The 12500-nt window shown below is 40.5% G+C and overlaps 1 protein-coding gene across 1 annotated transcript; it reads right to left on the bottom strand.

Moving 5' to 3' along the window:
* Positions 1–8624: 8624 nt before the first annotated feature.
* LOC131858345 (uncharacterized) lies at positions 8625–10550 on the bottom strand. Its single transcript, XM_059211558.1, has 2 exons — positions 9137–10550; positions 8625–9073 (listed from the first exon to the last, which is right to left on the bottom strand). The coding sequence occupies exons 1-2, from the start codon at positions 10548–10550 to the stop codon at positions 8625–8627; spliced, it is 1863 nt and encodes a 620-aa protein (XP_059067541.1).
* Between the last annotated feature and the right edge of the window lie 1950 nt (positions 10551–12500).

The following is a 12500-nucleotide window of genomic DNA, read 5'->3' as shown; positions in this document are numbered from 1 at the left end:
GATGAGGAGGAGAGAGATAGGGAGATTGGGAAATGGAGAGTGGGAGAGGGAGAGAGAGGGAGAGAGATAGAGAGAGATAGAGGGAGAGAGAGAGAGATAGAGAGAAAGAGAGAGGGAGATTAGGATAGGAAGAGATGGAAAGACTAGGATAGGAAGAGAGAAAAAGACTAGGATAACGAGAGAGAGAGAGAATAGGGGATAGGAAGAGGAGAGAAAGACAGAAAGAGGAGGAGAGAGATAGGGAGATTTGGAAATGGAGAGGGGGAGAGGGAGAGAGAGAGAGGGAGAAAGAGAGAGAGAGGGATAGAGAGAGAGGGGGGGGTTAGAGAGAGTGAGAAAGAGAGAGAGAGAGAGGTGTGAGACAGAGAGAGAGAGTAGGGGATAGGAAGAGAAGGAGAGATAGAGAGAATGAGGAGGCGAGAGTTAGGGAGATTGGGAAATGGAGAGGGGGAGAGGGAGAGAGAGGGAGAGAATAGGATAAGGAGAGAGAGAGAGAGAGAGAGAGAGAGAGAGAGAGAGAAAGAGAGAGCAAGAGAGAGAGAGAGACTTAGAGAGAGAAAGGATGGAGGGAGGGAGGGGGTAAGAGAGAGAGTGGGACAAAGAGAGAGAGAGAGAAAGAGAGAGAGAGAGAGAGAGAGAGGGAGATTAGGATAGGAAGAGATGGAAGGACTAGGATAGGAAGAGAGGGAAAGACTAGGTTAAGGAGGGAGAGATAGTGAGAGAGATAGAGAGAGACAGAGAGAGAGGGGAGAGAGAGGAAGATTAGGATAGCAAGAGATGGAAAGTCTATGATAGGAAGAGAGGGAAAGACTAGGATGACAAGAGAGAGAGAGAGAGGGGAGAGAGAGGGAGATTAGGATAGGAAGAGATGGAAAGAATAAGATAGGAAGATATGGAAGGACTAGGATAGGAAGAGAGGGAAAGACTAGGATAAGGAGGGAGAGATAGAGAGAGAGAGATAGAGAGAGAGAGAGAGGGGAGAGAGAGTGAGATTAGGATAGGAAGAGATGGAAAGACTATGATAGGAAGAGAGGGAAAGACTAGGACAATGAGAGAGAGATAGAGAGAAAGATAGAGAGAGAGAGATAGAGAGAGAGGAGAGAGAGAGGGAGATTAGGATAGGAAGATATGGAAAGTCTAAAATAGGAAGAGAGGGAAAGACTAGGATAACGAGAAAGAGATAGAGAGGGAGACAAAGAGAGAGACAGAGAGAGAGAGTTGGGAGAGAGAGTGAGATTAGGATAGGAAGATATGGAGAGACTAGGATAGGAAGAGTGGGAAAGACTAGGATAACGAGAAAGAGATAGAGAGAGAGAGAGAGATAGAGACAGTGAGAGATGAGAGAGAGAGGGAGATTAGGATAGGAAGATATGGAAAGTCTAAGATAGGAAGAGAGGGAAAGACTAGGATAAGGAGAGAGAGATAGAGAGATAGAGACAGAGACAGAGAGAGAATGGAGAGAGTGGGAGATTAGGATAGGAAGAGATGGAAAGTCTAGAATAGGAAGATAGGGAAAGACTAGGATAATGAGAGAGAGAGAGTAGGGGATAGGAAGAGAAGGAGAGATAGAGAGGATGAGGAGGAGAGAGATCAAGAGATTGGGAAATGGAGAGGGGAAGAGAGAGAGAGAGGAAGAGAATAGGATAAGCAGAGACAGAGCGAGAAAGAGAGAGAGAGAGAGAGGAGCAAGAGGGAAAGGGGAGCAAGAGCAAGAGAGACAGAGGGAGCAAGAGAGAGAGAGAGTTAGAGAGAGAGAAAGGATGGAGGGAGGGAGGGGGTAAGAGAGAGAGTGGGACAAAGAGAGAAAGAGAGAGAGAGAAAGACAGAGAGAGAGAGAGAGATAGAGGGAGATTAGGATAGGAAGAGATGGAAAGTTTATGATAGGAAGAGAGGGAAAGACTAGGATGATGAGAGAGAGAGAGAGAGGGGAGAGAGAGGGAGATTAGGATAGGAAGAGATGGAAAGAAAAGGATAGGAAGAGATGGAAGGACTAGGATAGGAAGAGAGGGAAAGACTAGGATAAGGAGGGAGAGATAGAGAGAGAGATAGAGAGACACAGAGATAGAGGGGAGAGAGAGGAAGATTAGGATAGGAAGACATGGAAAGTCTACGATAGGAAGAGAGGGAAAGACTAGGATGACGAGAGAGAGAGAGAGAGAGAGGGGAGAGAGAGGGAGATTAGGATAGGAAGAGATGGAAAGAATAGGATAGGAAGAGATGGAAGGACTAGGATAGGAAGAGAGGGAAAGACTAGGTTAAGGAGGGAGAGATAGAGAGAGAGATAGAGAGAGACAGAGAGAGAGGGGAGAGAGAGGAAGATTAGGATAGGAAGAGAGGGAAAGACTAGAATGATGAGAGAGAGAGAGAGAGGGGAGAGAGAGGGAGATTAGGATAGGAAGAGATGGAAAGAATAGGATAGGAAGAGATGGAAGGACTAGGATAGGAAGAGAGGGAAAGACTAGGATAAGGAGGGAGAGATAGAGAGAGAGAGAGATAGAGGGAGAGAGAGGGGAGAGAGAGTGAGATTAGGATAGGAAGAGATGGAAGGACTATGATAGGAAGAGAGGGAAAGACTAGGACAATGAGAGAGAGATAGAGAGAGAGATAGAGAGAGAGAGATAGAAAGAGAGGAGAGAGAGAGGGAGATTAGGATAGGAAGATATGGAAAGTGTAAAATAGGAAGAGAGGGAAAGACTAGGATAAGGAGAGAGATAGAGAGAGAGAGAGATTAGGATAGGAAGAGATGGACAGACTAGGATAGGAAGAGAGGGAAAGACTAGGATAATGAGAAATAGATAGAGAGAGAGAGACAGAGAGAGAGGGGAGAGAGAGTGAGATTAGGATAGGAAGAGATGGAAAGACTAGGATAACGAGAGAGAGAGATAGAGAGAGAGGGAGAGAGAGATAGAGATAGAGAGATTAGGATAGGAAGATATCGAAAGTCTAAGATAGGAAGAGAGGGAAAGACTAGGATAAGAAGAGAGAGAGATAGAGAGAGAGAGATAGAGAGAGAGATAGAGAGAGAGAGAGATAGAGAGAGAGAGACAGAGACAAAGAGAGAGGGGAGAGAGTGGGAGATTAGGATAGGAAGAAATGGAAGGTCTAGGATAGGAAGAGAGGGAAAGACTAGGATAGCAAGAGAGAGAGAGAGAGTAGGGGATAGGAAGAGAAGGAGAGATAGAGAGAATGAGGAGGAGAGAGATCAAGAGATTGGGAAATGGAGAGGGGAAGAGGGAGAGAGAGGGAGAGAATAGGATAAGCAAAGAGAGAGTGAGAGAGAGAAAGGAGCAAGGGGAAAAGAGGAGCAAGAGGAAGATAGAGAGAGAGGGAGCAAGAGAGAGAGAGTTAGAGAGAGAAAAAGGATGGAGGGAGGGAGGGGGTAAGAGAGAGAGAGTGGGATAAAGAGAGAAAGAGAGAGAGAGAGAAAGACACACAGAGAGAGAGAGGGAGATTAGGATAGCAAGAGATGGAAGGACTAGGATAGGAAGATAGGGAAAGACTAGGATAAGGAGGGAGAGATAGAGAGAGAGAGACAGAGAGATATAGAGAGAGAGGGGAGAGAGGGGGAGATTAGGATGGGAAGATATGGAAAGTCTAAGATAGGAAGAGAGGGAAAGACTAGGATAAGGAGAGAGAGAGATAGAGAGAGAGAGATAGAGAGAGAGAGACAGAGACAGAGACAGAGGGGAGAGAGTGGGAGATTAGGATAGGAAGAGATGGAAGGTCTAGGATAGGAAGAGAGGGAAAGACTAGGATAGCGAGAGAGAGAGAGAGATAGAGAGAGAGAGAGAGAGAATGAGAGATAGAGAGAATGAGGAGAGAGATCAAGAGATTGGGAAATGGAGAGGGGAAGAGGGAGAGAGAGGGAGAGAATAGGATAAGCAGAGAGAGAGTGAGAGAGAGAAAGGAGCAAGAGGGAGATAGAGAGAGAGAGGGAGCAAGAGAGAGAGAGAGTTAGAGAGTGGGACAAAGAGAGAAAGAGAGAGAGAGAGCGGGAAAGACAGAGAGAGAGAGAGGGGGAGATTAGGATAGCAAGAGATGGAAGGACTAGGATAGGAAGATAGGGAAAGACTAGGATAAGGAGGGAGAGATAAAGTGATGCAGAGCGCTACAACGCTAAGCTTGGTTAGCCCAAACAATTACAGTGATATTTAATAAGAAATCCAGACTGTTCTTCAAGCATTTGATGAATAAAAGGAAATTCATTATTCAACCATTATAATCATCACAAAATGAATTCTTAATCAAAAGAAACACTAATCCACTACCACCAGTTCGACACAAATCTGAATTTTAACATGTTCAGATGCTAGTCCACTAACTCTGAAAGGATATTTGCCAAACTCTATTCCCTGCTGAGGTTTACAGTTCTTTAAGGATGTATTACTGTTGCACTTTTGAGTTTTCAAGTCTTGCTGCTTTTCCAACTGCACACACTCGTATTGTGGTTTAGTCACAAATACACTTGTTTTGATTCATTCCCCCGTTCTGTTTGTAACACAATTAGATGACATCAAAATTCAACAAAACTTGTTTACACTCAGGAATCCCAATCCCCTAGTTGATCAGGCTAGTTTAGGCTTTGACTGGTTTGTCAAGCTTTGGAACCCGATGCCAATGTAAGGTGTTAATTCTGTGCCATAAACAGGGGTTTTAATTTAAACAGTCTTTCTGGTTCAAACTTTTGATTATGGTATTTGATTATTGGTTTCCAAGCAATCCCTTCATGTTTTGGATCGATTCACATTCCAAAACTTGTTTCAACATAAACTGACTTGAGTGATAGCCATAACGACACAACTTCAAGCTGTTGTCGAATGATTTAAACCATTTCGGGTTTGATTTCAACACAGTTATATATTGTATGGGCTAGGGCACGCTAGATTAATGGTTTTATCTCAAGAACAGAGGCGATGACCCCGGATGTAACAATGTTGTTGGTTTAACTCTTTTAAACATTTTCTTTGAAGCGTTTGTCTCTTCAATAGTTTCGAGCATTGAAAACATTAAACATATTCGCCCTAAACTATTCTTCACCAGTCGGCATTATGGTTCCCACGAAGGAAGAATAGTTTGGAACTGGGTTTACATGACAATATGATCATACAGCTTCCTTTAATAAAATTAACCAAACTTTTGTTTGTTCAAATTGCAACCAATTCAAAACGGCACAGTTACATGTCTAAGTCATTGTGTTTATCGTAGAAAATATATTCACAGTGTATCAATGCACACAACCCGAAAATCAAACAAAGAGCTCTTTCAATTAAACGAAACAAGGCTTTCAAATCACTTACAGTTGTTGACTGTGAACCCGTTTAAATTGTTTTTACACCCGATTTGCACCTGTTCCACATTTCATTGCTTCGAACCCTGTTTCGAACAAAACGACCGAACTGCAAAAAGAGTCATGAATAGGAGACCTTCTCGAAACTGTTGTGTTTTTTTGTTTTATTTCTTTTGCTTCGTAGACTTCCCTTCCAACCATTAGTTGGACACACTGTTATATACAGCAACAAACACCCAACCGGTGCAAACCAGTTGGGCTTGTTGATACAACTGAACCAACAAAGATGTAATAAACAATCTCCACTAACCTAGTAACAGCATTAATGAAAAAACAAAACAGAACCACAGTCCAATGGACTAAGAGTGATTGGTTTATAGAAATACCAATAAGACTCTTGACCATACAAGAAATGGACAAATGGACTAATTCACTTATTCCCATTATTCCAACAAAAACAAACCAAAATCCTTGTGGACTAAGACTCCACAACTTATAAGCATGCTGTAGGTAGTCATGACCACACAATAGGAGAGAGATGATCGTAAACGATCAAACTCAAATTATTACAAACAATGAAACCAGAACTATCCTATTACCACAGGTGCCTTGCACCATGCTCTCCAGGCAGGAAAACTCAAGTCCCTTGAGTTGGGACTGCTGGAACAGAAAAACCCAACTTCTCAAGAGCGGCAGTAGACAGCCATGTAGCATCTTCAACTGGTCTGGATTTCCACTGCACCAAATGTTCATAATAGGTATGACGTCGGGTCTTCTGGGCCACACGAGTTTCCAAAATGCAATCAATCTCCAAAGGAGGTACCTTAGGAAGAGCTGAAAGCTGTGCATCAACAAGAGAATTAGCAGCACCTGCATTCACAGAAGTATCAACAGGACCTTTATACAAATATAGATCAACAACATTAAAGATAGGTGATAAATGAATATCTGGAGGAAGATCAACATGATAGGCATTAGGACCACTGCGTTTGAGAATTTTAAAAGGTCCAATCTTTTTTGCCATAAGCTTCGTATAATGGCCCTTAGGTAGCCTTTCTTTCTTTAAATGGACCATGACCAAATCCCCAACATTGAATGTTACATCTTTCCTCCTTTTATCTGCATGAGTTTTATATTTGGAATTAGAATGCTGAAGCTTTACCTTAACCTGATCCTAAATATTCTTCATAACATTAACAAAATCATCAGCCAAAGCACTGGGCTTTTCCAAACAGTTAACATCCCTTAACTCCAAAATGCCCCATGGATGAATACCATACACAATCTGAAATGGAGTTTTCTTGGTACTACGATTCACTAAATCATTATAGGAAAACTCAGCTTGAGCCAAAACGAAATCCCAACTTGTACCATGTTCTTGTGTTAAGCACCTCAAAAGATTACCAAGAGACCTATTGATGACCTCAGTCTGCCCATTGGATTGTGGGTGATATGCAGAAGATAAACAAACATTAGTGCCCAATTTCTTCCACAAAGTTCACCAAAAATGACCCAGGAATTTGGGATCTCTATTTGATATGATTGACAAAGATAAACCATGCAAACGTACTACCTCCTGAAAGAACAATCCAGCAACATGAGATGCATCATGAGTAGTTTTACATGGAATAAAATGAGCCATTTTTGAAAACCGATCTACTACCACAAATATGCTGTCATAACCGGACTTGGTCCTAGGCAAACCAAGCACAAAATCCATACTAACTGAATCCCATGGTTTAGAAGGAATGGGCAAAGGTGTGTAAAGTCTAGCATTAGAGGAATGACCTTTAGATTTTTGACATATCAAACAAGTTTCAACAAATTTCCTAACATCCGTTTGCAACTTAGGCCAATAATAAAACCTCTTGACTGATTCTAAAGTTTTATCCAAACCAAAATGACCTGCCAAACTGCCACAATGTTTTTCCTTGATAATATTTTCCCTCATTGATCCTTTTGTAACACAAAGTAAACCACCCTTGAAAAGAAGCCCATTCTGAATCAAATACTCAGAAAATTCAGTATGATACCTTGCTGTCATATCCAAACAAACCTGATAAATTTCCTTGAAATCTTCATCCATAGCATACATGGATGCCATAGCCTCTAAACCAGCACTTTCCAATTGCATAGACTGAATGGCAAGTGTCCTTCTACTCAAAGCATCCGCCACCTTATTAGTAACCCCTTTCTTATGTTTAATGCTGAAAGTATAGGCCTGCAAAAACTCCATCCACTTGACATGTCTATGGTTAAGTTTCTCTTGTCTATTCAGAAAACTAAGTGCATGGTTATCCGTAAAAACAATGAACTCTTTTGGTAAAAGATAATGCCTCCATTTTCTTAACGACTGAACCATAGCATAAAGTTTAAGATCATAAGTAGAATATTTTTGTTTTGCTTCATTTAATTTCTCACTAAAGAAGGCTACGGGTCTACCATCTTGACTAAGAACCCCACCAATAGCCTTATTGCTAGCATCACATTCAACAACAAAAACCTTATAAAAATCTGGTAAAACAAGTACTGGCTGTTCTGATATTTTCTTTTTCAGCAATTCAAAAGATTCATTGGCCTCTTTAGTCCATTGGAAAACACATTTTCTGCCACCTTTAATAGTATCAATAAGTGGAGCACAAATACCACTAAAGTTTCTAATAAACTTTCTATAGAAGCTGCATAAACCATGAAAACTTTTTACCTCCGTGGCTGTAGTAGGTGCTGGCCAATTTAGGATGGCGTCTACCTTTGAAGGATCCATTTTCAGACTGCCTTTTGAAATTACAAAACCCAAGAACACAAGTTCTTCTTGCATGAAGGAACACTTCTCTAAGTTTATCCTCAAGCCTTCTTCATGAAGCTTCCTCAAGACCTGATCCAAATGCTGTAAATGCTCCTCTTTGCTGCCTCTAAAAATTAGAATATCATCCAAATATACAACAACAAATTGATGAAGAAAAGGTTTCAGCACTTCATTCATTAAACGCATGAAAGTACTAGGAGCATTGGATAAACCAAAGGGCATAACTATACATTCAAACAAACCCTCATTAGTTTTGAAAGCGGTTTTCCATTCGTCCCCTTCACGTATCCAGATTTGATGATAACCACTTTTAAGATCAATCTTTGAATAATATTTAGCACCACCTAAACAATCCATGAGATCCTCTATCCTAGGCATGGGAAACCAGTATCTAATAGTAATCTTATTAATGGCATGAGAATCTGTACATAACCTCCAAGTTCCTTCTTTCTTAGGAGCAAGGACTGCTGGGACAGCACATGGGCTGATACTTTTCCGTATGTAACCCTTTTCTAACAATCCTTGGATTTTTCATGCAACTTCAACATTTTGTTCAGGAGTTAGTTTATAGGCTGCTTTATTGGGTAATGTAGCACCCGGAATCAAATCAATACAATGGCTGATTGACCTCTTTGGTGGAAGAGACTCATTGGTACTATCAGCAATAATACCATCATACTTATTCAGCAAATCAATTACAACCTTAGGACAAGTACTTTCTTTGGAATCTATACTCAATTCCCTGCCCTCATAATTAGTTTCCTTAGGTCTGATTACAACAGCAAAGCATGGAGGATTCTCTTCCTTAAGACCTTCTAAAAACTCTTTTTCTTTGACAACCATAACACTACTTTGCAAGATTGAATTATTTGCAACATCCGGTAAAGGTGTCATTATGAAATGTTCTCCATCTTTAGTTATATTAAACACATTGGTTTTCCCATCATGTTGGGCATTAGTATCATATTGCCATGGTCTTCCTAAAAGAAGATGGCATGCATCCATTGCAACTATTTCACATAAAACTTTATCCTTATAGTCACCAATTTCAAATTCTACCAAGCATTGTTCATTCACAATAGTTTGCTGCTCCTTATTCAACCAAGAAACTTTATAGGGAGTAGGATGTGGAAGCCTTTTCAAATTTAACTTGGTTACCATTTCCAAAGAAACTAGATTTTCAGTAGAGCCGGAATCAACAATTACCTTACACACTTTACCTTTGGCTTTGCAAGTAGTCTGGAATAGGGATTTCCTTTGTGCTGGCTCCTTATTGAGTGGTACCAACAGCGATCTATTGAACATAAGAGTTTCTCCTTGCACTGGATCAGCATGCTTGGATGAAATTGTATGGTATGATGAATTGCTTTGGCAATCCTCTTCGTGAATCAATTGTACCCTTCTATCTCCTTGATTGCTACTGTCATTCTTTTGTGGACATCTGAAAGATTGATGCCCAACTTGGTTGCATGAGAAGCATCTTCCGGTGAACACATTAGGGCCTCTTCCTCTTGATCTGCCCCTGCCATTATTTGACCCTCTTCCTCTGAATGAACCTCTGCCACTAGCATCATTATCAGCACTTTGATTGCTGCTTTCACCTTGGGACTTAGGAAAAGTTCCTCTCCCATTGAACCTACCTCTTCCACGGAATGAGTTTCCTCTTCCCTTACTTTGTTCTCCCCTTCTTTTTTGTTTTTCCTTAATCTTGAGGGCAAGCTGAAAACATTTGTGGACTGATTCCACACTAACCAATGTCAATTCATCTTGGATGCTATATTTCAATCCATTGATATACCTTGCAAGTTTTTGTTTTTCAGTTTCAAACATTTTGGCCTTCAAGGTCAAATTGTGAAATTCTTGAGTATAGGAACTCACATCAAGATCTTTTTGCTTCAAATTTTGAAGCTTCTTATGAAGGGTCACTTCATAATCATCCGGTACAAACTGTCTTTTCAATTCTGCCTTCATTCTAGTCCAAGTGGAAATGACCTCCTTTCCCTCTTCCAATCTCTCATTTTGTAGAAAATTCCACCAATTAAGGGTTGGCCCCTTCAATTTTGACTTTGCCAACTTCACCCTTTGGCTTGGAAGTACTACCTCACACTCAAAATAATTCTCCAAAGCTTCTATCCAATCCATGCATTCTTCCAGTTCCAATTTGCCATGGAACAAAGGAATATCATTCCTATCCTTTACTCCTACCCTCTCTAGGGCTGCAAGGATTGCCTTTTGATCCTCCGGAATATTTGCTTGACCGGCTGGATCTTGCTCTTCCTCTCCTTCTTCTGACTCTTCTTGGCTTCCTCTCCTCACTTGGCCTTTCAACTTATCTAACTCTCTCTTCATTGCCCTATTCTCCTCTCTGACAGCCCTACTCTCTGCCATTTGCTCTTTGACTATCTTAGCCAATTCTACATTGGTGATTCTAATAGGGATTTCATCTCCATCCCCCATCTTGTTATTCCCAAAAAGGTATCTTGGGCTCTGATACCACTTGATGCAGAGCGCTACAATGCTAAGCTTGGTTAGCCCAAACAATTACAGTGATATTTAATAAGAAATCCAAACTGTTCTTCAAGCATTTGATGAATAAAAGGAAATTCATTATTCAACCATTATAATCATCACAAAATGAATTCTTAATCAAAAGAAACACTAATCCACTACCACCAGTTTGACACAAATCTGAATTTTAACATGTTCAGATGCTAGTCCCCTAACTCCGGAAGGATATTTGCCAAACTTTGTTCCCTACTGAGGTTTACAGTTCTTTAAGGATGTATTACTGTTGCACTTTTGAGTTTTCAAGTCTTGCTGGTTTAGTCACAAATACACTTGTTTTGATTCATTCCCCCGTTTTGTTTGTAACACAATTAGATGACATCAAAATTCAACAAAGCTTGTTTACACTCAGGAATCCCAATCCCCTAGCTGATCAGGCTAGTTTAGGCTTCGACTGGTTTGTCAAGCTTTGGAACCCGATGCCAATGTAAGGTGTTAATTCTGTGCCATAAACAGGGGTTTTAATTTAAACAGTCTTTCTGGTTCAAACTTTCGATTATGGTATTTGATTATTGGTTTCCAACCAATCCCTTCATGTTTTGGATCGATTCACATTCCAAAACTTGTTTCAACATAAACTGACTTGAGTGATAGCCATAACGACACAACTTCAAGCTGTTGTCGAATGATTTAAACCATTTCGGGTTTGATTTCAACACAATTATATATCGTACAGGCTAGGGCACGCTAGATTAATGGTTTTATCTCAAGAACAGAGGCGATGACCCTAGATGTAACAATTTTGTTGGTTTAAATCTTTTAAACATTGTCTTTGAAGCGTTTGTCTCTTCAACAGTTTCGAGCATTGAAAACATTAAACATATTCGCCCTAAACTGTTCTTCACCAGTCGGCATTATGGTTCCCGCGAAGGAAGAATAGTTTGGAACTGGGTTTACATGACAATATGATCATACAACTTCCTCTAATCAAATTAACCAAACTTTTGTTTGTTCAAATTGCAACCAATTCAAAATGGCATAGTTACATGTCTAAGTCATTGTGTTTATCGCAGAAAATATATTCACAGTGTATCAATGCACACAACCCGAAAATCAAACAAAGAGCTCTTTCAATTAAACGAAACAAGGCTTTCAAATTGCTTACAGTTGTTGACTCTGAACCCGTTTAAATTGTTTTTACACCCGATTTGCACCTGTTCCACATTTCATTGCTTCGAACCCTATTTCGAACAAAACAACCAAACTGCAAAAAGAGTCATGAATAGGAGACCTTCTCGAAACTGTTGTTTTTTTTTGTTTTATTTCTTTTGCTTCGCAGACTTCCCTTCCAACCATTTGTTGGACACACTGTTATATACAGCAACAGACACCCAACCAGTGCAAACCAGTTAGGGTCGTTGATACAACTGAACCAACAAAGATGTAATAAACAATCTCCGCTAACCTAGTAACAACATTAACGAAAAAACAAAACAGAACCAAAGTCCAATGGACTAAGAGTGATTGGTTTATGGAAATACCAATAAGACTCTTGACCATACAAGAAATGGACAAATGGACTAATTCACTTATTCCCGTTATTCCAACAAAAACAAACCAAAATCCTTGTGGACTAAGACTCCACAGCTTATAAGCATGCTGTAGGTAGTCATGACCACACAATAGGAGAGAGATGATCGTAAATGATCAAACTCAAATTATTACAAACAATGAAACCAGAACTATCCTATTACCATAGGTTCCCTGCACCATAAAGAGAGAGAGAGATAGAGAGAGATAGAGAGAGAGGGGAGAGAGAGGAACATTAGGATAGGAAGAGATGGATAGTCTAAGATAGGAAGAGAGGGAAAGACTAGGATAATGAGAGAGAGAGAGAGAGGG

The sequence above is a fragment of the Cryptomeria japonica genome, chromosome 9 (genome assembly GCF_030272615.1).
Source record: "Cryptomeria japonica chromosome 9, Sugi_1.0, whole genome shotgun sequence".
Classification (NCBI taxonomy): Eukaryota; Viridiplantae; Streptophyta; class Pinopsida; order Cupressales; family Cupressaceae; genus Cryptomeria; species Cryptomeria japonica.
This window is presented reverse-complemented; position numbering and strand designations above follow the sequence as displayed.

What these genes read in the sequence shown, in the direction of transcription:
- LOC131858345 (XM_059211558.1), bottom strand. Translation starts at nt 10,550, where the DNA reads ATGGGGGATGGAGATGAAATCCCTATTAGAATCACCAATGTAGAATTG. An exon ending in CTTGGTAGAATTTGAAATTG is followed by an intron (nt 9,074 to 9,136) that starts GTGACTATAAGG and finishes ATCTTCTTTTAG; the next exon opens with GAAGACCATGGCAATATGAT.